The 22,850-nt window shown below is 40.4% G+C and overlaps 1 protein-coding gene across 1 annotated transcript; it reads left to right on the forward strand.

Annotated features, from left to right (window-relative positions):
• Positions 1 to 683: 683 nt before the first annotated feature.
• On the forward strand, positions 684 to 22,824 carry LOC116164435 (D-beta-hydroxybutyrate dehydrogenase, mitochondrial). Its single transcript, XM_031478618.1, has 4 exons — positions 684 to 1,062; positions 21,646 to 21,969; positions 22,026 to 22,421; positions 22,480 to 22,824. The coding sequence occupies exons 1-4, from the start codon at positions 757 to 759 to the stop codon at positions 22,633 to 22,635; spliced, it is 1,182 nt and encodes a 393-aa protein (XP_031334478.1). The 5' UTR covers positions 684 to 756; the 3' UTR covers positions 22,636 to 22,824.
• Positions 22,825 to 22,850: the final 26 nt, after the last annotated feature.

Genomic DNA, 22,850 nt, shown 5'->3' on the forward strand with positions numbered 1-22,850 from the left:
GCAATTTCTGGACCAGCTTGCTGCTCTCAGTGCCTCCATCCTGCGCCTGACTTACATCTAATTTTATGAAGAGACAAGTTTTTAACAGAAAGAAGGGACTGAACTCGAAAAGACTTAATGAAGCTTCACGATGTTGCTGGGGTTTCAAAAACCATGATTGGGAAGTTGGCTGGAGCAGGAGTGACGGTACAGGAACTGAGAAAGGAATTTGAAAGGCGCCGCATGATGCTTGGAGGGGTGTTATTGGAAGTGCAAATGAATGGCGTTGACTCTTTCTGTAGGTTTTCTTACGGTTGTGATAAGAAAGAAAACTTATTTTTCTAGAAATGAAAGAATAGACGTATACAGTGTGTATGAGTGAACATTCCTTTCGTAAGATGAAATCATATACGTAGATATATTTATATAAGTTATTATAAACTAACGTTATCGTCACCATCAGCTGCCGTATACTTGTCAAATAGTTGTCAAAAACTTGAATACATACATTTCTTTTAATGTATTGTACCTATGATCAGAACACACCTCTAACTAATAGGTCACCATACCCGTAACAATTGGTTAATTACAAACAATGTCAATGTTATACATATGTCTTTAAATTTAAAAAAAAAGGTATAGCAATTTCGCACTGATCTAAAATAAGCCTCAGCCGCCGAAAGTAGAACTATTTGGCATCCTTACCGGGACTGTCCGAGTTCAGTATTGCACGTGTTTCACAAAGAACAGTTTGTAGAGGCATATTTATTGCCGAGCATGAGTGGACCGTTTAAAAGACGCGCTTCTCTAAAGAAGCCCGTTGCTTTGGGTTTAGTGAAATCTGCAGCAACAAGAAGACGCTCATCCGTCACAGCTTTAGCACCAATCCCTCAAGTCCAACAAGACGTGCCCTGGGATTTGCTGGAACGCTGTTTTGTTCCAGTCCTTTTTTGCCACGCATCGGCCGTAGTTATTAGTTATACCTTAAGTGTCTTACGAATATGGCAAGTGACGGCGTTTTCTTTATTTATATGGTTCACGATAGTAATGCTGGGGGTGGTTCTGTTTTATCATAATTTAAAGGTAAATTTGAATAAACTAACCAATCTCAATTTCTAACCTATCTCAAGTTTATTTTTGATATCTAGGACAAAATGATATAACAAACTAACCGTACCAACATATATTTCACACGCTTTTTTAACACTTGCTATTTTTTTAATCAGGTCAAATAATAATGTCTCAATGTACCTATTACAAATCTAAATATAGGTAAAGTGTGTTTGATGTGGTAATTTTATATTAGGCAAAAAAGGGTTTACGCAAATGCCGGTTATTAAAATTCACCTAAAAATTGTTACAAGTAGTGTCGTTTGCCAAAAATTACATATATTTGGATTTCCTTACTAATTTTAATTTTCTATTAATATGTCTTCTTATTTCAAATTCCAAAAAACAACGTCATTAAAATTATGTTCTATTGCCAACAATATAAAATTATCTATAATCTTATTACAAGTGTAACATATTTTCAATTTCGCGTTAAGATCAAGTTGAAAACTAAATTCAAATTTATACTGAGCGGTGTTTAGTGCTTCGCCAGACGCAGTATATGACCTCGAATTGCGTCCAATTATTCTAAATAAATTGCACATTCTAAAAAAAATAGAGTAGTGGCCCTAATCTATTTATACATTCGTAACATTTCTTTTTAATTTGTCACGTTTCTAAAGCTGAAAAATGCGTAAGTAAGGAGATGAAAACTTAAAGAAAGTAATTAATGCCATGAATTTATATCTTATACAGGCTGTTCCATGCAAACGACTACTTAAAGGTATTCACTGATAATTTTAGTCTGAAAATTCTAAAAATTTAGTATACCAATAAATTTTTTTATGATCTATCTAAAGAAAATATTATTTACCATGATCGTTTCACTTCCGGTTTTACCGGATGTGCATAGCAAATTTCTTATTTTAAACAGAACATCCTGTATTTTATGGCATTTTTGAAATCTACATGAAAATCTACATCGTTTGATACCACATTTTCCCTATATCCAGCATCAAAGGTTTTCAAGTTATTCAAGATTTTTCAAAATTGGTGACGTTTAACTGCCTTCCTCTTCCTCGTGTAAGTACATATCTACCTATGGCTCCGTTCAGTGGCGTAGCTAGGCCTTTTTAGGGGGGGGGGGCTGCAGCCCCCCCAATTCTGTATCCATCCCCCCTTTATATACAGTGTGTAAAGCGATGGGGTATACAAGAGGGAATTTTTTTTTAAATATTGATTTATGAAAAAAATTTATTCTTCATGATATTTTTTGCTTGCTTTGAAAGTACCAATAACGTTTCGATAATCTAAAATTTATTTATAGAAATCTGGAAAAATAATAAAATTAATTTTTTTTTATTGAAAGTTTCCAACGCAAGCCTGTGGGAAATTTGATGTGGTCTGGGCAGGATTTGTTGCGATTTTAGTTTTTAGTCGTTTGTCTGCGTTTTTAAAATGTCCACCATCTTCATTTTGAAGTTCCTCTAGTAAGTGACTGCCACTATACAAACTCCTATTTTTAAATGGTGTTGTTACCCACCAACGCCTAGGCCGTTTTTTCTTCTTTTTCTTTGAAATTAAAGAATTCATTATTAAAAACCCCGCACTCGCCAGCAGTAAATCGTCCTCGTCGCTTGACATTGTTTGACAGACCAGCAGCACCGGTTACCGAACTTTACCCAACACGGTCCCACCAAGTCCAACTCAAATCTTAAATTTTGGTGTGGACGAGGGCATTCCAATCGTTTCCAACGACAAACGCCAACGTCACGTGCTTGGATTCATTGGCTTGGCGTTGGAATCCGGTCTGTACGCGGCTTATTGCTATCAAACCACAAACAATCGAAACGTTATTGGTACTTTCAAAGCAAGCAAAAAATATCATAAAGAATAAATTTTTGTCATAAATCAATATTTACAAAAAATTCCCTCTTGTATACCCCATCGCTTTACACACCTGATAATGAATTGCAAGAATCGGAAGAAGATGGACAGAATCATGAAAATATTGATGTTGACAACGAATTGCAAGAATCGGAAGAAGAAAATGGACAGCATCAACCAAGATATAACTTTAGAAATCGAAGAAATCTTCATTGCACAAAACGATTAATTGAAACGATGATTGCTGAAGTAGATGAACCAAAGTCCTATCAAGAGGCAGTTGAATCACCAGAAAGTAGACATTGGAAACAAGCAATGGAGGAAGAGATGCAATCATTGATACAAAATCACACCTGGATTTTGGTAGATTTACCAGAAAATCGAAAAGCCATCACAAACCGATGGACATTTAAGTACAAAAGGAAAGTAGATGGAAGTATTGATCGATATAAGGCCAGATTGGTAGTGAGAGGGTTTAGTCAGAAAGAAGGAATAGATTACGATGATACATTTAGTCCCGTAGCCCGATTTGACACCATTAGAACGGTTCTGAGCATTGCAGCACAGGAGAGTTTGGAAATGGCTCAATTTGATGTTAAGACAGCCTTCTTAAATGGATTCATCGATCGTGATATTTACATGTACCAACCGCAAGGATTTGAAGACAGCACAAGTCATGTTTGTAAACTTTTGAAAAGTTTATATGGTTGCAAACAAAGCCCACGTTGCTGGAATCAGAGATTTAAAGGATTGCTTAAGAAATTTCATCTTACCGAAAGCACTGCTGATCCATGCTTGTATTACAGTAATATTGAGAATGACAAGCTGCTAGTAGTACTATACGTGGATGATGGACTTATATTAGCTACCAAAAAGCAGACAATACAGCAATTCTTGACAAAACTGCAAGCAGAATTTCAAATTACTGTTTGTAAAAATGTTGAAAGTTTTTTGAACGTTTTGATCTGCAGAAATATAGATGGTTCAATTTTCTTGAATCAAAGATCATACGCAGAACGTCTTTTACAGCGTTTTAACATAGAAGAGGCAAAACCGGTCAAGACTCCTTTAGAAAGATGTCAGATGGAAGAAGCTTTCAAGGAAATACCAAAGTTTAAACCTACGGATGCTCCATTTAGAGAAGCAGTAGGTTGCTTAATGTATCTTTCAGTTGTGTCAAGACCTGACATAACCTTTGCTGTCAATTATATTTCACAATTTGTTGAACAACCTAATAGACGACATTGGGAAATTGTGAAGAGAATTTTTAAATATATCAAAGGTACTCTAAATATGGGCATTAAATACACAGCTACGGAATGCAAAGAATTAAAAATTTACAGCGATGCAGATTACGCTAATGATGTGTCGAGAAAATCAGTAAGCGGAGTATGTTCACAATTTAGTAGCGGAGTAATCACTTGGTCAAGCAAGAAACAGAGATGCGTATCCTTATCTACCATGGAAGCCGAATACATCGCAGCTAGTGAAGCCGCCAAGGACGGTATATGGCTGTACCGAATCTTTAAGGAAATTTCACCCCTAACTCTAACAAAGATACCGACATTATTTATTGATAACATGAGTGCAGTAAAATTTACCAAGAATCCGATTATGCATCAGAGGTCTAAACACATAGATGTTAGATACCATTTTATTAGAGAGAAAGTTGAAGAGAAAGTCTTATCAGTGAGGATCAATTAGGTGACATTTTAACGAAACCACTTCCAACAAAACGTTTTGAAAGGATGAGAAGTTTGCTAGGGCTTACTACAAATGTGTAAACCATTGATATAATATAAACTAACAATTTAGGAGGGAATGTTGAAATAAATATAGTTACCTATTTAATTTATTGTAACTATGATACGATAAATAGTTAGTTCATCTGTCATAATTATACAATATACATGTTTTCAGTTTATTGCTCTAATAGTTTCAACAAGAAACTACAAAAGGAATTGCTGAAGTCTTGAATTTTGTGAAAAATCAGTGCGGAAGACCACTAAAAATGTAATCCTCAGTGTATTTCAAAGTTTTTATTATAAGCGTCTTTCGGTGCGCTTAATGTTCTTAATGGTAAATTGCTGACAACCGCAATACATTATACATTGTGCAGTTGTATGCGCTGCAGGGCTGCAAGTGTGGCGCCCTATATATATCCCTTTCGATATCGGGGACCGTCATCTGACTCTGAGCACTCGTTCAGACCAGACCACCTGCATCGGCTTTAACCGCACACGCGATTTCAACCGACGAACCGACTTCGGATCGGTTCATCTTCCGACCGCGAGAGGCAGTGAAGCGATCGAGAGAGAGAAGGAACGCCCACGACCAGACCGAAGAGGCACGAAGTAACGGAAAGGTGCTCTTTTCAGAGCAGGATGTCCCCTGGTGGGACAACCAACCCCAAACCCGTTGCCGCCGCCGCCACAGCGATGCAAACCACCGTCGCGGACGTCCAGCGCACCGCCCTCATCCTCCCCTCATCAGCTCCGACGCCGCCTCCGGCACCGTCAACGAAGGAAACATCCCTCCTTCGACCAGCACCACCTCCACCGAAAGGCCAGCAACAGAAGAAGAGGCGCAAGAGGACGACCGATCCCGATGAATCATCGGACATGGACACCGGCAACGAGACCACCACCAGCGTCCGTACGTACTCGAGCATCGCCGCCCCAACAGCCCCAACCGCCGCCGCCCCGCAGCGACCACAACAAGCAACCCCGAAGAAGCCAAGGATCCCGCCGATCTACGTCGAAGAGATCCGGAACTTCATCACCCACGCGCGCAACCTAAAGGTCATCCTCCGGAAGACCGTCAACATTGTCGCCGTGGGGAAAGGAGCCCGCATCGTCGCCGATAGCCCGGACGAGTTCCGCGCGATCCAAGATTACTTGCGGAAAAGCTTGCTGGAATTCCACACATACGCCCTACCATCGGAAAGGGAACTCAAAGTCGCAATCCGAGGTCTGGCAACCACCATCACCCCCGACGAGATCGCCGAAGAGCTCACCGACCGCGGATTCAGCCCTACCTACGTGACCAAGATCCAGGGCAAAGGTAGAGAGCACAGCAACACTTTCCTCGTCACCCTGAAAAACCTGCCGGGCGCGTCCAAGGTGTACGAGATCACGGAGATGCTGTACTGCTGTCGCCTGAAAGTTGAAGCCTTCCGCACCAGCCGCCAAGTTCCGCAGTGCTTCGCCTGCCAAAGGTTCGGCCACTCGAGCGTCAACTGCGGTTACACGCCCCGATGCGTCCGTTGCGCCAAAAACCACCTGGCGTCGGACTGCAGAAGAAGCCAAGAGGAGAGGCCCACCTGTGCGAACTGCTCCGGAACCCATCCCGCCAACTACCGGGGATGCCCCTCCTACCTCGCAGCGGCGAACAAACGCAACAGGCGCACCGAGGAACCACTTTTGGCCACCGAGACAACAGCACCCGTGCAGGCAGTCCCTACCGTCGCCCCACGCGTCGACAGATCGCCCGGCCCCGACCCCTCTACATCCGAAGACGACGACCCCGATTGGCAGCCAGTGAAGAAAAGAGGGAAGAAGTCCAGGAGGAAGAAGAGAAACACACCCGACACCCGACAGCAGCAACCGGCACCAACCGCCACCGGAAGCGCGCGCCCAACCCCGACACCGATCTCCCCACCAAGCACACCACCTGCACCACCGGTCCGCCTCGGCAAACCGACGAAATCAGCACCCATCGCACCAGCACCGACATACACCGTCACCGCTCCCCAAGCACCACAGCACAACCACCCTACGCCACACCACACCATCTCCGCTATGGGCTACAACATCCACCTCCACAAAATCCAGGGATGGATCGAGCGGATTGCCTCCGCACACTCAGCCGGACACAGCATAATCCCGCTGCTGTTTGCGGCATTCGGCGAGATTTTCACGCCCCAACATGGATAAGACGAGGACAAGGAAGACCACTACCACCCTGCTGCAATGGAACATCAACGGCCTACGCACAAAAACCGTACAACTCAAACACATCCTTCGAACCTACAACGTCGACATCGCCATGATCGGGGAAACACACCTGTCCGACAAAACATCACTCCACATCCCCAACTACACCATCTACAGACGAGATCGACCGTTAGCAGCAGGGCAGCAGGCAGCCGGAGGCACCGCTCTGATAGTTCACCGACGAGTGGTGCACAGGCCGATCGACCTACCTACCAACTCACTCGAGGCCACCGGCATCGAAACAAAGCTGGGCGACCTTACCGGCAACGTCGTAGTGGTCTACCGCAGTCCGCGCAACAACATCGTCCTGCAAGACCTGGACGACGTCATGGCACTCGCGGACCATACCATCCTTGCCGGAGATCTAAACTCTAAGCATCCCAGCTGGGGCTCCACCACGACCAATACCTCCGGACGATCGCTTTACGCCCATTCCGAAAGGAAGGGGTACGAAATCATCGCTCCCGATCATCCAACACACATACCGGGCGACCCCGCACACCAACCAGACGTACTCGACGTAACGGTATTGCAGGCGATTCCGTACCCGTACGAGTTCGACATCGTCCAGGACTGGAGTTCCGATCACCTTCCCATCGTCATGACCCTTCACACGAAGCCGTCCGTCACCATACCCCCGAACACCAGGAAGATCACCAACTGGAAGAAGTTTAACGAACATCTCCAGAGAAGCATACCGTCCGGGAACCCCGACATCCGCACCCCGGCCGACCTAGACGAAAAAGTGCAGATCCTGACGACCAAACTTCAACAGGCGCTGGCCGCGGCCACCAAACAAGTCCCGCCCAAGAAGGCGAATCAGCTCCCTCAGTATCTCAAGGAGGAGATTAGAGAGAAAAGGAGACTCGTTCGGCGATGGCAACTCACCCGAGACCCTAACATAAAGAGACAGGTCAATGCCAAACAAGCCGCCCTCAAAAGTGCCATCCAGGACTTCAACAACAAATCCTGGAACGAGCACGTCGAGGAAACCATGACCCGATGCGGAAACGTCTTCCAAATCGGTCGTGCGCTTACCTCCAGAAAACCCCCGGCGTACCCCCTGAAGGGCCCCAACGGACACCGCTACGGCGCAAAGGAAAAGGCAGAGATCTTCGCCGAAACCCTTCGAGCGAACTTCACCCCGTTCCCCGTCGAGGACGAAGAACACAACAGACAAGTGGAAGAAGAGCTCGAAAGACTCCTCGCCGCCCGCGCGGAAAACGAACTTGCGTTCGTACCTCCGACGGATGTCCGCACCATCATCCTCAAACAAAGATCTCGAAAAGCGCCCGGAGCCGACGGCATAACATATAGAGCCCTACAGAACATCACACGCCCAACGCTCGCCTACATCACGAGAGTGTTTAACGCCGCGATAGCGTTAGGAGTGTCCTAACGCTATCGCGGCGTTAAACCCGCGGGAGTGCTACAAGGAGGATGCCTATCGCCTATCGCCAGCACTGTTCAACATGTACGTGAACGACATCCCCCAAGCCCCCAACGTCAACGTCGCCCTATATGCGGACGATCTCCTCGTCTTCTCGAGTTCAAGACTCCCGGACACGGCAACGAGACGAGTTCAGACGGCCATTGACCAAACGCTACGTTGGACAGGCCGCTGGCGGCTTAGACTAAACCCCTCCAAGACCCAGGCCATAATGTTTACCGGTCGTCGGACGACCGAGTTCACGAAGCTACGGATGAACGGAGAGAGACTGGAATGGGCGGGCACCATCCGGTACCTCGGAGTCCTAATCGACCGGCGACTAAATTTCACGCAACACGCAGCAGACACGATCGCCAAAGGACGGAGGGCAAGATCCAGGTTGTACCCCCTACTATCATCACCAGCGCTGGCGCCAACAACGAAGGTACACCTGGTCAAGAGCTACGTTCGCCCCGTGCTGACATACGCCTCTGCAGGCTGGAAGGCGTATGTTCTCGAAGACCAACTCCACCGCATTGGAAGCGGTACAATCCACCGCGCTGCGCGCGATTACCAGAGCCCCCTACTTTGTTTCGAACACCACCATCAGGCAGGACCTGCAAATGGACACCCTCGCCGAACACACTCGATCGCTGGCCGAAAAAGTATACCAACGAATGGACAACTCTGACCTCCAGCACATCAAAGACATCGCTCCTGTGGCTGGTACAAGCGGCCAAGGAGGGTGCTGCAGGAAAACGAATAATCCTCAACCACTCTAGTTCCCACCAACCGCGTCAGCAAGAGGTGACGCAGCCCGTTGGAACCCTTGCCTAACAATCCTCACTGGTGGAACAGAGATGGAAATAGGACATCGCTCCAAGAGCAACACGCACACCCTCAGAAACAACAAAAGAGGAAACAAGACGACATGAACAACTAACCAGCAAGCAGTAAAAGCTAAATAGCTAGGGCTGCTGAAATATGGATGGCCTGCGGCCATCCAGCTCACCAAACGAAGCGGGGGCCGTGCATTCCTTTTCCGTCTCTGTTTACTGCTCGATGCGACGCACTGTGCGCGTAGGTCTGCCAGTCGGTGGCTCTCCGCACCTCCGTGGTCGTAGTCACTCGAGTCACTGCGTTTGCATTTTGGTTTCTGTATGGGTGTATGTAGAATTAGCGTGCAAGAAAAACGTGAATCTAACCTACAAACTGATTGTAAATATACTTATTCAGCGATGAGTGTATTAAATTGGTTAATTACGAAAAGCAACCCTGAACTAAGAAACATGGCAATTCAAGTAAATCTGCTAGTTCCAATGCTACAAGTGGTAAAGCAATAAAACAAGTGTGAACTTGGTGCTAAAAATGGTAACGGTGGCAATAGAGACATTTCGGTCGGCGTCGCGTCGTAAACTCTACAGTCTACAGCTTTGACTTTGTAGTTCAATGGTAGAGCGTTGAGCTATAAATCCGGAGGTTGGGTGTTCGAACCTGGGTTGAGGTAAGAATTTTTCATCTGTCACAGAAATGGAAGTTTCCTTAGACCTGTTTCGAGCATTCTGCCGGCTACTCCAAATTACGTTTTCCTAGTTCGTAAGGTAAATACCGGAGTACTACAGAGCAACTTAAAACCTTCTGCAGGGGCACCTCTAAAAAGCATTATGCGGGTCACTCTGTAATTGGGCGCAAGCCTGTTGAGGGCTCTGAACAAAAGAGGAATAATAAATAAATAAATAAAAGAGGAAGAGGCAGCAATCGGCAGGTACATTTCCAATTTTCCCTAGATTGTCCTTTGTGCGGAATCGCACGACTTTTTTTCTACTTTGATATCATAATGCCTTCATTATGACACCGAAAACAGTATAATAATGACCTTTATCATTAAACTTCAAATTCCCCCAACCCCAATGCTTCAACCCTAGCTACGCCACTGGCTCCGTTGATTGAATTTCAAAAGGTCTTCCAAAATCAACAATACTGACTTGATTCTACATGAGAATGGTTTAAATTTTGATCGCCCGTCTATAGGGTGTTTTAAAACTAATGGTCAGTTTTAAGAATTCTAAACCTTAAAAGTTGCACAGAAACGGTGTAGATTTTAATGTAGATTTCGAAAACGCAATTTAAATAATTTAATTTAAAATAAGAAAGTTGGTATCCACATCCTGACATCCTGTAAAATCGGAAGTGAAACGATCATGATAATGTTTTCTAATTTCGATAGATCATCGTATCGTGTCGTATCGTATGGGTGGTACTCCCAAGGTACAGACACTTTCAGATCGCATCAACAGCTGTCTGTGTGACTTGAGATCATGAAAGCTATGTTGGTATACAAATACTTAGATTGAAATTATTAATGAGAGCCTGAACACTGTTAGGTAACGGTTTGCGTGAAACATCCTGTATACTGCATTATTAAGGATCCTCAGATCCTTTATAGATTTGTATTGTTGTCCGTTTGTTCGTGTGCGTTACAACTCTTTTTAGAAGTGACCGATCGTGCATTTGGCATATGGGTACTTTGGCCATTAAGATAGAACGCTATTGATTTTCAGGAAGCTAGCTTGAGTGAATCGTGAACAGGAAACACTGCGGGTTCAATATAATAGAAATCAACATTTCCAATAACTCAAGTATGTAACAATTCAATATAACCATTCTCTCTACTTGCTGTACCACAATAGTCCCGCAAAGAAGCCCCCGAACCTTGTGAAAATATTGGTAGGACGAGCGTTCGGGTTAAGCCACCGACATTCGATGGAAAATCACCGTGGCCCGCCTACTTGAGACAGTTCGAGGGCGTTGCCGCTACAAATAAATAAAGAGTAAAATTACTTTGGCGTTGAAATTGGAATTAAATTGAAACGCAATTCGCTGCGCTTACCAATATAGCAAACTCCAGTGCTGCCGAATGTTCTCGAACTTTCTAGGACAACTCATATCATATTTTCCGGAAAAATTGCGACACATCCGCCTTCGGTTTTTATATCACTGATGACTAATCTTTAATGACGCCTCGATGTCTATCGGGATTTCTGAAATATTCACTACACTATCTTTGACTATGAAATTAAACAAAATTCCTCGATTGAAACGTAAATTTAACTAGCCTTACATTATTGAAAAGAAAAGAAAATACACTTTACTTTTCAAATATCACTTCCATTTAACAAAAGAAAGGCTATGTTTATGTGTCAATCGCTATCTTTGATTCCATATTTAAACGTCATTTTTGTGTTTATCTTGTCAAATATCAAAATTAGAAAACTTTTTCTCATAACATTTATCATTTAGATTTTTTAGAAAACGCCCTTTCGTTTTTATAATAAATTTTAATTAGGTGCGAGCTGCAAAATTTACACGTTAACCTAATCTAAACACCACGAATAACAATGTTACCATGCTATTTCACTATATCTGGGACACCCTGAATGTGAAGTTGGAGGAAAGTACTCGCGAAGAAAAGTGAAAGTTCAAGGACGAAATGTTTCTAAAGTAAAAAAACCAAATAATTTGATTGTAGAGATGATATTCCATACCGCGCCATTTAATTTTGCATTTTTCCTATCAAAATGAGAAACGTTCATATATCTTCTAATTAAAGAGATATTTAACTGCTTAACAATCGGCGGTTGTCAAATTTCCTTAAATAATTTTTTATCTGGAATGGAGCAACAACATACGCCACCTTGTAGCAAAAACGAATCTATTTATTTTGTCGATACTCACTCTCGAATTTCAATTGTAAGTTGTCTCCGTTACAATTTGTTCGGTAAGGTACCCTCTTGCGACACCCCTTATTTTAGACATTTTACAGACAGATAGATAGAGCTTCCAAACAAGAAATTACACCTACAATTTTTTTGGAACATCCTGTAGATTTCTTACTTGCGAATACACAATAAAACAAATATAAATTGTGCACAAGTCCTGTGCAGATAAACCGCATTTTTTAAAACCGAAATAGATTTTGTTTGGACATCACCAATGGATATATTTCTTGCACACGTCTGAATCTCCCTTTGTGAGTACCATCTTCCGACAATCCGTTCTTGAGGTATAAGGGAACATACCCGATCACGATAAAAGGTCGAGGAGGAGGGCTATGGTTGGTAGAAATTAATTCCTTTCGTTAAGACCTTTCATTAGAGTACCATGAAGGATAAAACTAGTTCCACTCCCTCCCCCCTCCGCCCCGTACTTTGATAAGAAAACAGAAAGAGGGACAATAATTGGTAGAAAACGGTTCCTTCAAGGCATAGGCTACCTACTGCAAAACATTCCAGGATTCTAGGACCATTCCCCTAGAAGTAGTTCAAAACGGTAGAAGTGGGTCCGCACGGACAGACGGACAAAACGCAAACAATAACACATTTTTTTAATTCTTAAAAATGCACTAAAAACTATGGTAGAAAATAAAGTTCATTAGCATCATTAATTGCCTTGATTTCGCTCTCCTGCCAGTGGCGTACTGTGAATATGATATGTTTAAGACTCAATTTCATTTATTAGGTATATCATATTCATTCAACGCATTTTCTAATAACTTTATTTAGCAAAATAAGTTAAGTAATGAAAAAATAAGATAGTAAGGCATAGCATTTACTGAACTATATAAGATGTTTTAGTTAGTCTAAAAAAATGAGTTTGTTAAGGATTAGGTACCTAATTAAAATAGCATTTTCCTATTAATTCCATGAAAAATAGATAAATAACATGAGAAAATTCATTTCAAATTAAAATGGTTTTAGATTTTCCTTTGTGCGTATTAAAAGTGATTTCTGTAAATAAACAAATGGTAATGTATCCTAAGTGCGTATAATACCCTTTGAAAAACCATGTGTAGGGTACAAAAATATTGAGCAATTTTGTTCAAATATAGCCGAAACTCGACAGTGAGAAAACCGTTCTGTAGAAAATTCACGTCTATAGCGGTTTTTTGCACAGTACCTACCTAATCTAATCCATGGCAGGTAACAGAACAGCATTGTTTGGGACGTAATTTCAGAGCAAGCATATCTCAGTTAAGTTAGAGGCGGCAAACGTGCTGTGTATCTTTTATAATTTCTCTAAATATAGACATGCACATCTAGAAAAATTAGTAGGTACCTACTCGTACTGCATCACACTAATTTATGATTTATTACCTATTCAGGGACTATAGTCTTGGGTATAGTAAGTAACAGTTTTTTAACTTCAATTGAGCTCACCGTAAGATGCGGCTACATGATTTTTTTAGATTCAAAATTCAAACATAAAAAAAACCATAAAAATTAACAATAAAACATTAGGATCAACCTGATTCTCAGACATTTATTTGTTCTTGAGATATCCTTTTAGACTAGGTATCGCTTAATGGCTACTGCCCACCATTGCAATAGTGCCAAGAATTTTAATATTTTCTGTCAAACATCAAATTTAGTGAATTTTGTTACTTAGATATTGTTTTCTATATTAGAGCGAGTGAATAAACACAGAGAACTAAAAGGCACTATTAGTAAAAGTGCCAATCTCCACCTTGAATGGCCTTTACTTTTCTTGTTATATTTGTTAATCATAGGAATGGGAAGTTAAATGACTAAGTTCATTAGAATTAGTTTCCAGGCAAAACGGAAGTGGGGAAGGAGACGTTAAAATTGTTCCATTTTCAACCTTACGTACGTAGAGTATAAGTGATGCCTCTGGTAAAAAATAGCAAAATCAATTTTAGTTAACGTTTAGCAGTTACAAAATAGATATACTAAATCGTGTTATGCCCAAACGAATGCATTAATTTAGATGATTTCTTCGGTTATCATTGAAGAAGACCCCAACTTAGGTGTGGATACCTACTACATTACTAAATTATTAGAAATAAACACTTTATAGTCTCACAAAGTCGAGTTTACGGGACACGCAAAATTATTTTTTTTTTTTTTTACAAGTTTGAAGTAAATAGTTCAGTTTTAATGAACACCCAGACCTAAGTTCAATATGTATCTTACACGTTCTAAAAAATCTCCGCGATTGATGCATTCGTTTAGGAGCTGGTCTAATTTGAAAATCATATGACGTAAAGAATACATTGAAGGATCCCAGCCTTAAATGTGCGTGCAAAAATGTTAGGTAGGTACTTTTATTACAAGAAAAAACTGAAACTTTGAAAATATAAGCCCAATAATATGAATCAATTTCTACAGGACGGGCATTTGATTGGAGGGGCTTTTTCGGGCGTTTAATGTTCTGCTCAGAACGACTATGTAAGAATTCTAGTTACTTCACAGAAAGAATTAGAATTTGTGTTTGTGTTTATGCCAAATTTATTTTAAGTTATTTTTAGAATTCTTGAGTCTGCAACATCTACCGAATTCTTAAATCATAAATAAACTCCCTACTTTTTTCACCTAGCTAGTTTCGTGTACTATTATATCGCTGAAAAGAGAATGTCGGTACTTACTCCTAAAGCTCTCACACTAGAGTTATGTTTCATGTTTAGTTTAAAATAGCATACATTTTCCAGTATTCTCGAAATCTGTGGGAGGGGGGGGGGGGGTAGCCGGGTACGCTTCCAACTACCCTTCTTGCCATTCCCTCGCATTTCGTTTACTTCTATAAAATTCAATTCTATCTCTTCTCATTTTGAATTAGTTCAAGTTAACATTTTAAGATCAAAATTACAGTTGTTTGTAAAATTGTAAGTAACCGCGCCCATTTAGCTGGCAGTTCATATAATAATAATAATAATACGTTTATTGGTACAAGCCCAAAGGGTAACATGTTCAGCCACAGCTGATCTTCCACATGTACCCAACAATACATCACATAATACAATACAACAGAATACACAGTAGTAGAGCACTTTAGCTTTTCCCCTACCAGTCTTTTTAAGAAGTTTTAAATTTACCTCCCACACACAAACACCCTAACTCTCACAGACACAATTGCGCATAGTGCATGTAATGGAAACCCTCTACCGAAAACCTCATAAATTCAACCGTCCTGCTCATCCAATAGTGCTTTTTTATAATTGAACTTAAAATTTTGAAATTTTATCGAGGTGATATTAAGCTTGCACGTATTGAGCCACTTGCATACAGAATATTTAAATGATTTTTTGAAAAAACTGGTACTGAATTTCGGAACTGTGAGTAGGCCTCTGTGTCTTAAATTCAAGTGGTGTACGTCTGTTCTAAAGCTAATTTTACTGTAAAGGTACTGCGGATGCTGAGTACGGAGCAATTTAAAATAAAAACACGCACAGTGAAGAGATCTGCGCTTTGCCATGTTTAGCCACTTAATTGTTTTTCTTTTATGCGATACATGATCATACTTTCGTAATCCAAATATAAAGCGAAGACATGCGTTCTGGACTTTTTGTACCCGGCGTATGTCAACCGATTTTAAATATGCCCCATACACAGTGTCACAGTAGGTTAACTGTGAGAGGACAATAGAATCACAGTACAGTTTTCAGTTTGGTGCTTATAGAGTGTGACGATTAGGGTACAAAAATCTCAATTTCGCGTAACATCTAGATAATACAGCATTTATATGTTGCGTAAAAGTAAGTTTGTTGTCAATTATAGTAAGCCTAGATTTCGTACACAATCTTTAACGGGTATTAATTGATTATCTAGCGTAATTTTCATCTTTCCATGTATTAGGTCTCGCTTTTTTTTTGAGTTCCAAATATGATAACCGATGATTTACTTGGATTCATAAGTAAGCCGTGCTGTGTAGAAATATTAAGTAACTTTTGTAAGTCATTATTAATAAGATTTATTGCCTCTTCAACATTTGAGTGGTGAAATGAGTAATAGAGTTGCGTGTCATCCGCGTAATAATGAGTGTTACAATGTTGAATTACAGATGAGAAATTGAAGGTGTATAGTGTAAAAAGAAGTGGGCCCAATATAGATCCTTGAGGTACACCTTTTGACAAGTGCATGCTATTAGATGAATTCCCTTCTAACATTACCTTCTGACACCTATTTTGCAAGTAATCTGTAAGCAGTAAGATAGCGGATGCACCTACGCCTATATGGTCTAAGATTGCTAGCAAGATGTTATGATTTATCAAGTCAAATGCCTTGGAGTAGTCTAGCAGCACCAGTACAGTGAGCTTACCACAGTCTATCGCAGTCATATCGTCAAGGATATGAGTAACACAAGAAAATCCAGGCCGAAATCCTGATTGTGTTATTGGCAAGATGCCATTACATTCCAAGTAACCACGCAACTGTGCTGCCATCACTTTCTCCAAGACCTTCGACATGGCCGGTAATATACTAATCGGTCTCAAGTCTTTATAATTTTTTGGATTACTAATTTTACATAAAGGCCGTATAATGGCTTGCTTCCATGCAGATGGAAAATAACTACAAACAATGGAGGAATTGATGATGTGAGTGAGATACGGTAGCAAAAAAGGACAGCAGAGTTTCACGAAATCTATGCTGATTCCATCAGATCCGTATGATTTTGAGGAAATACTGTTGATGATTTTATAAACATTGCTCTCATCTACTTCCGAGAAGGTAAATTGGCTCTCAAAAGTGCGTACGTTCTCTGAGTAATATTGCAGAACTTCGCTATAATCGTTATCAAGTGCCGTCACCGAGTTAATAAAATATTTATTTATCTCATTTACATCCTGCAATTCAGTGGGAACATCACCTGTCTTAGGAGTACTATAAACATTAGTAGTCTTCAATATCTTCCACAACTCCTTTGAAGAGTGATGTTTTTGAACATAGTTGAAGTAACTTTTTTTTTCTGCTTTAACAGCGTTATTTGTTAGGTTACGCAATTGTTTGTAGTATTCCCAATTATTTGGATTATTAGTGACTCTAAATCTACGCAGGGCTTTATCACGCAACTTCTGCATCAACTTCATCATTCATCGTCATAAATTAACAGTCATTCCAGTCCAAATGCACGTGACCGCTTCAACGATCGTTTTTATTATTTCCAGAATAGGTAACTCAAGTATTACGCCCATAATTAGTTTGTATTTATTAACGATCTTCGAGATCGTTTATAATTTTGTATTGCTGTCTGTCTGTCCGTCTGTCTGTCCGCCCGCCTGTCTGTCCGTCTGTCTGTCAGTGTGCACGATAACTTTGTGTAGAAACGTCCGATCGCTTTGAAAATTGATACCTACACATGTTCTTCAGGATATATGAAAGGTCGCTATTGTTTTTCGGTTACGTAGACCAACGGGCCTAAAAGTTACAGCCCAAAAACTGCCCAAACCTCCAAAAAGGGTTTCTTTTATAACTCTTGTTACAAAGAACATATGAATGTCCGGTTTTCTGTATTAGTAAATATTCCTTAAACTTCAGACAACTACGCAGATGCAAAAAGCACTGCGCATGCGCATTACTATTTTTGTATTTGCGCAATACCAATTTTTTTATTTGTTAAGATATTTAAATGAAATTTTGTATGTATGCACTTCGAATAAAAGTAAAACTAATGCCGAATCAAAAAATTTGTGTTGCGCATGCGGAGTTGGTTTTTTTAAGTTTGGTAAGATATACAGGGTGTCAATTTTAAAACTTGCAGTCGGCCATATTTTCCAAACTAAAAAAGATATTGAAAGTCGCGCAAAACCGTTTCGGTGGTATCGAGGGGGAACCAGAATGACGTTATGAGTGACAATTCCCCACCCCCGTTAACCCCCCAGCCCCCCTCTTCAAAAATCCTAAATTGCAACCCCATACTTGTTACACATCGTTGGAATGCCGATATCAAAAAATTTGTTTTACATGCTATGTTGATCTGGTGAGACAGAATCAACCTCTTAGTAGTGCAGCGGAGAGACCCGCGAAATCGTTCAAAAATTTTTTTCGGAGTAGAAAGAATTGGGACCCACACCATTTTGTTCAGAATTGTTTGAACCTTCAGAATCTCGCTTTACGACATTTTCTCTTGTTCCTGACAAAAGTTATAGGCCACAAAAGTTGAACTTTACTCATTTTCGCGCGCGCGACTAGACCACCGAAAGTATTTATTTTCTCAGTAACTAAGCGAGATACATCAATAATTCCTGTTGTAAAATGAAAGTACATTTATAGCAGAATCTAAAGCATTCATATTTACCTACCTTGTTATGCACAGTTTTTGGAAATCGACCGTCAACTTCCAAAATTCGTGTAGCAGATGAAAATTGCGCACTTTGAACTATCATAACTTTTTATTTCACGATATCGATTTCCAATATTGATAGCTCACTCGATGCTCCAAAGCATTGTGATTATTTTATTTTCTATAACATTACCGTGAATTTTTCATAATAAAAAAGTTACGGTCATACCTACCGACCTAGCCGAGTCGGGACTCGGGAGTCGCGAGTGAGACGGTGAGGGACGGGTAGTCAGCAGCGTTTGCGCAACAAGGAGCGATGCGAAAGAGGTTCTACTCTACTAAAAATTTCTCTCCGAATAGTTTACCAAAACTAGCCATATAGGCAGTTCATAAATGCATTCCGCCGAGTTGCATTGTACTCGTCAAATCTCAAACAATTCATTACCTCCATGTAATATATCAGCTCATTTGTGAAATATGCAGGATGTTACATATAAGTATGTAAAAAATTTGGGTGGTAACTGGTAAAGGGGTCAAAAACAAGCATTTTTTCAAAATAAACCGAGGGTCCAACGTATTTCGTTTAGGAGCCACTCTAAAAAAAGTGGTAAAGTTTCCATTTCTCCTTTAATTTTTTTCTCAGCAACCATACATATAACAGTTACAGAGACTGGTGGTAAGTCTTTGAATAGGTTTTGCTGTATGCCCTTTCCGGTTTTGTAAATAATTTTTTTTAAATTCCTACCACAAAAGGACACACCCCTAAATAGGGGTGCGAAAAAATGTTGATTTCGACGAAATTTGGTATCTGGTGGTTTTTGAATATAAAAATCACGAATTTGAAATTAGTTTTTGAAAATTCGAAAAAAATAATTCTACTGCAATTCTTGGCCGGACAACGAAAATGGAGAGAATTCCACGAAGTTTGGTAAACTATTCGGAGAGAAATTTTTAGTAGAGTAGAACCTCTTTCGCATCGCTCCTTGTTGCGCGAACGCTGCTGACTATCCTTCCCTTTTCATCTCTACTCGCGACTCCCGACTCGGCGAGGTCGGTAGGTTTTTACTTAAATGACCGTAACTTTTTTATTATGAAAAATTCACGGTAATGTTATACTTAGAAAATAAAATAATCACAATGCTTTGGAGCATCGAATGAGCTATAAATATTGAAAATCGATATCGTGAAATAAAAAGTTATGATAGTTCAAAGTGCGCACTTTTCATCTGCTACACGAATTTTGGAAGTTTACGGTCATTTTTCTAAAAACTGTGCATAACAAGGTAGGTAAATATGAATGCTTTAGATTCTGCTATAAATGTACTTTCATTTTACAATAGTTATTTACATTATTAGTGCGGGAACAGTTATTTTGCAGATGAGCGCGAAGTTTTGTCGCGCGAATCAAGCAAATACTGTTCACGCACGTAACATGTATTCTATTTTTTGCACGGATTAGTTAAATCGAATTGATATAAATTCAAATCCTTTTCGCGAGATTTTTGGGACATTATAATTCTTTTGAAAAAATCAAGTCCTCTTTGCCGATAAAGTAGAAATCTAGAAATTTAAAATGTCAATTTATTGTTCAAAACTTCTGGTTTAAGCTTATTTTTGCCCTTGTACTACAGGGAATGATGTAAAGTGTATTTATATTTTCTTTTTTACACTTCCATCATACTACCTACTTATTAGTTTATGATCCGCACTAAATAGATAATTTCTTTGAATTTTTAGGCACTAGTGCGCGAAAGTAGATAGTCAATTGTAAAATTGACGTTCCCGACGTTCGTGTTTTATTGGGAAAACGCGATTTAGAACGAAAGAGTGCAAAAATGAATTATTGATGTATATCGCTTAGCTGCTGAGAAAATAAAATAGGTACTTTCGGTGGTCTAGTGGCGCGCGCGAAAATGAGTAAAGTTCAACTTTAGCGGCCTATAACTTTTGTCAGGACCAAGAGAAAATGTCGTAAAGCGAGATTCTGAAGGTTCAAACATTTCTGAACAAAATGGTATGGGTCTCAATTCTTTCTACTCCGAAAAAAAACTACCTCTAATAAGCGAGTTAGCGCCAGCTCTCCGCTGCACTATAAGGTGTATTGTACAAATCATATGTATGTGTGAATATCTCGAGGATCGTTCGGTATTCAGTTGTATCGGATTTTTATTTATACAGAAAATATGTGAGGGGGAGGGGGGCTGAACCGTCGGTCGCCCTACGATAAATTGATGTTTCTATGTTTTGAATGGGTATAAAGTTACCGGTTTCGCTAGTAGAAAAGAAGACAGTGGTGTCGCATCAAGTGATGATTGTCCCCGTCCCGTACACGACTACAATCGGTAGATTCAGGAAAAGTCGTGAATACTGTCGATACGGTACTAGGGATTTTATTAATTCGAATTAAAAATTCTCGCACATCGCCCGTGATAGTATTACAAGCATATGTTACGAGTTTACGGCGCTTATTATTCAGAAAATTTACGTAAGTAAGTGATTACGTGTGAATAAGGGTTATTTGTGTTTTACATATGACGTTATACGGTTATCATTTCCAATGTCTCCGATGATTGCAAGGATTGTGAAATCTGTGAATTTTTATTTAATGTTCTCTCAAAATCCTCTCAATGGAAGGTATCTGTCAGGAATGAGAGCCAGTTTCCACCGCCTTCACCTACATTAATTATTTAACCTTTGAATTTAACTGACAGATAACTTCCATGAATGTGAATATGAATACATTTGGTTTCATGGAGATTATTTGTCTGCCAAGTTTAACAGAATTTAACTGAAGAGGCGCGAGGCGGTGCAAAAACTGACTTTTGAATTGAAAAGGGATATTCGGTATTTACACACTAACATACTGATACTTAAATAACTGTACAAACCTGAGCAACGGCCGAGTTATGGTTAACTGATGACTCATTTTCAATAGACTTGTTACATGTGGCATATAAGTCTACTGTGCAAAGTTTCAACCGAATAGATTCAAGCGTTTGGCGGGGACAGAGAAGCGTGACCCCACGGGGTCATTGGATTTGACCCATTTTCAATACGCTTATTAGAAATGGCAGATAGGTCAACTGTGCAAAGTTTGAACGAAATCGGTCCAAGCGTTTGAGAGTTATCGTGTTCACGGACAGACGGACACCATCGACTCCCCTATAAAGCTTGCATCGCTTTTACACAGACATGTAACGCGTAGTTTTATATATTTTATATATGTTACAGATCTCGATAGTGGGAAAAGCAGTATTAATAACGGGCTGTGACTCAAGAATAGGAAGTGCCTTAGCTCGAGTTCTCGATGATCTTGGATTCACGGTTTTCGCTGGATTTCAAAATGCTGTAGATAACCCAGTAGCGGACGAACTGAAAGAAGAATCCTCGGGTCGTCTTCACATTCTGCAGTTGGATGTATCGTCTGAAACTCAAATACTTGCAGCTTCTTTATACGCGACTGCTCACTTACCAGATGGGGCGGATGGACTATGGGCAGTAATTCATGCCGCTTCTTGGATTGCCTTGGGTGAAATAGAGTGGATTCCAGTTGAAGTATTGTTTTGTCGGCAGGTATCGCGGATGAACTTGCAATTGTTTGTGTATTTTAGGTAATTAGAAAAGCGACAGACACAAACTTTCTAGGAGCAACTCGTTTAATGCAAGTAATGCTACCATTAGTCAGACGTGCAAAAGGACGCATCGTACTTGTGACGTCAGGTCTTTCCCGTGTAGCGTCCCCAGTGCGGGGCGTTCATTGCGCACTGCAAGCGGCACTGGAAGCCGAAGCTGTGTGTTTGAGACAGGAATTGAAACCGAGAGGTGTGGATGTAATTGTAGTAGCACCCGGAGAATATTCATCTGGAAGCTCTTGGCTTACCGAAGAAAGTATTCGCGAACAAGCTCGTGAAATGTGGGAGAATTTAATGGAAGAACAAAGACTTGAATACGGCGAGGAATATTTTGAGGCAGCTGTGAGAAGCTTGGAGAAATACACAAAATCTAAGGTTGACTATATGAAGCAGCAACATTTTATATTATTTTTAACATATGATTTATTTTCAGGATGCCGATTTATCACCAGCTTTACGAGCGCTCTCTGACTCTGTGATAAGAACCTTCCCCTTACAAAGATATACTCCAATTAGCAGACAAGAAAAACTACAAGCTATCATCGCATCTTATTTCCCAAGATCAGTTTATGATATCATTTATTCTTAAGTCCTGCTGCGAACTAAAAAGTAAAAATTGAGCATTTATATAGAAGCTACACTATACTTCATTTCGCAAATCATTTTCGGAGAATTGCAGTGTAAGTAGCCTTAGAAAATTCAAAATGTATTGATGAGAAAATGTTCTCCCTACCCTTTGTAACCTAGATTTCAATAAAATGCAGAATCTTTACTCTTAGTTAGAAAATTCGCTGTAAGTAAATG

Source organism: Photinus pyralis, unplaced genomic scaffold (assembly GCF_008802855.1).
Source record: "Photinus pyralis isolate 1611_PpyrPB1 unplaced genomic scaffold, Ppyr1.3 Ppyr1.4_LG2, whole genome shotgun sequence".
Lineage (NCBI taxonomy): Eukaryota > Metazoa > Arthropoda > Insecta > Coleoptera > Lampyridae > Photinus > Photinus pyralis.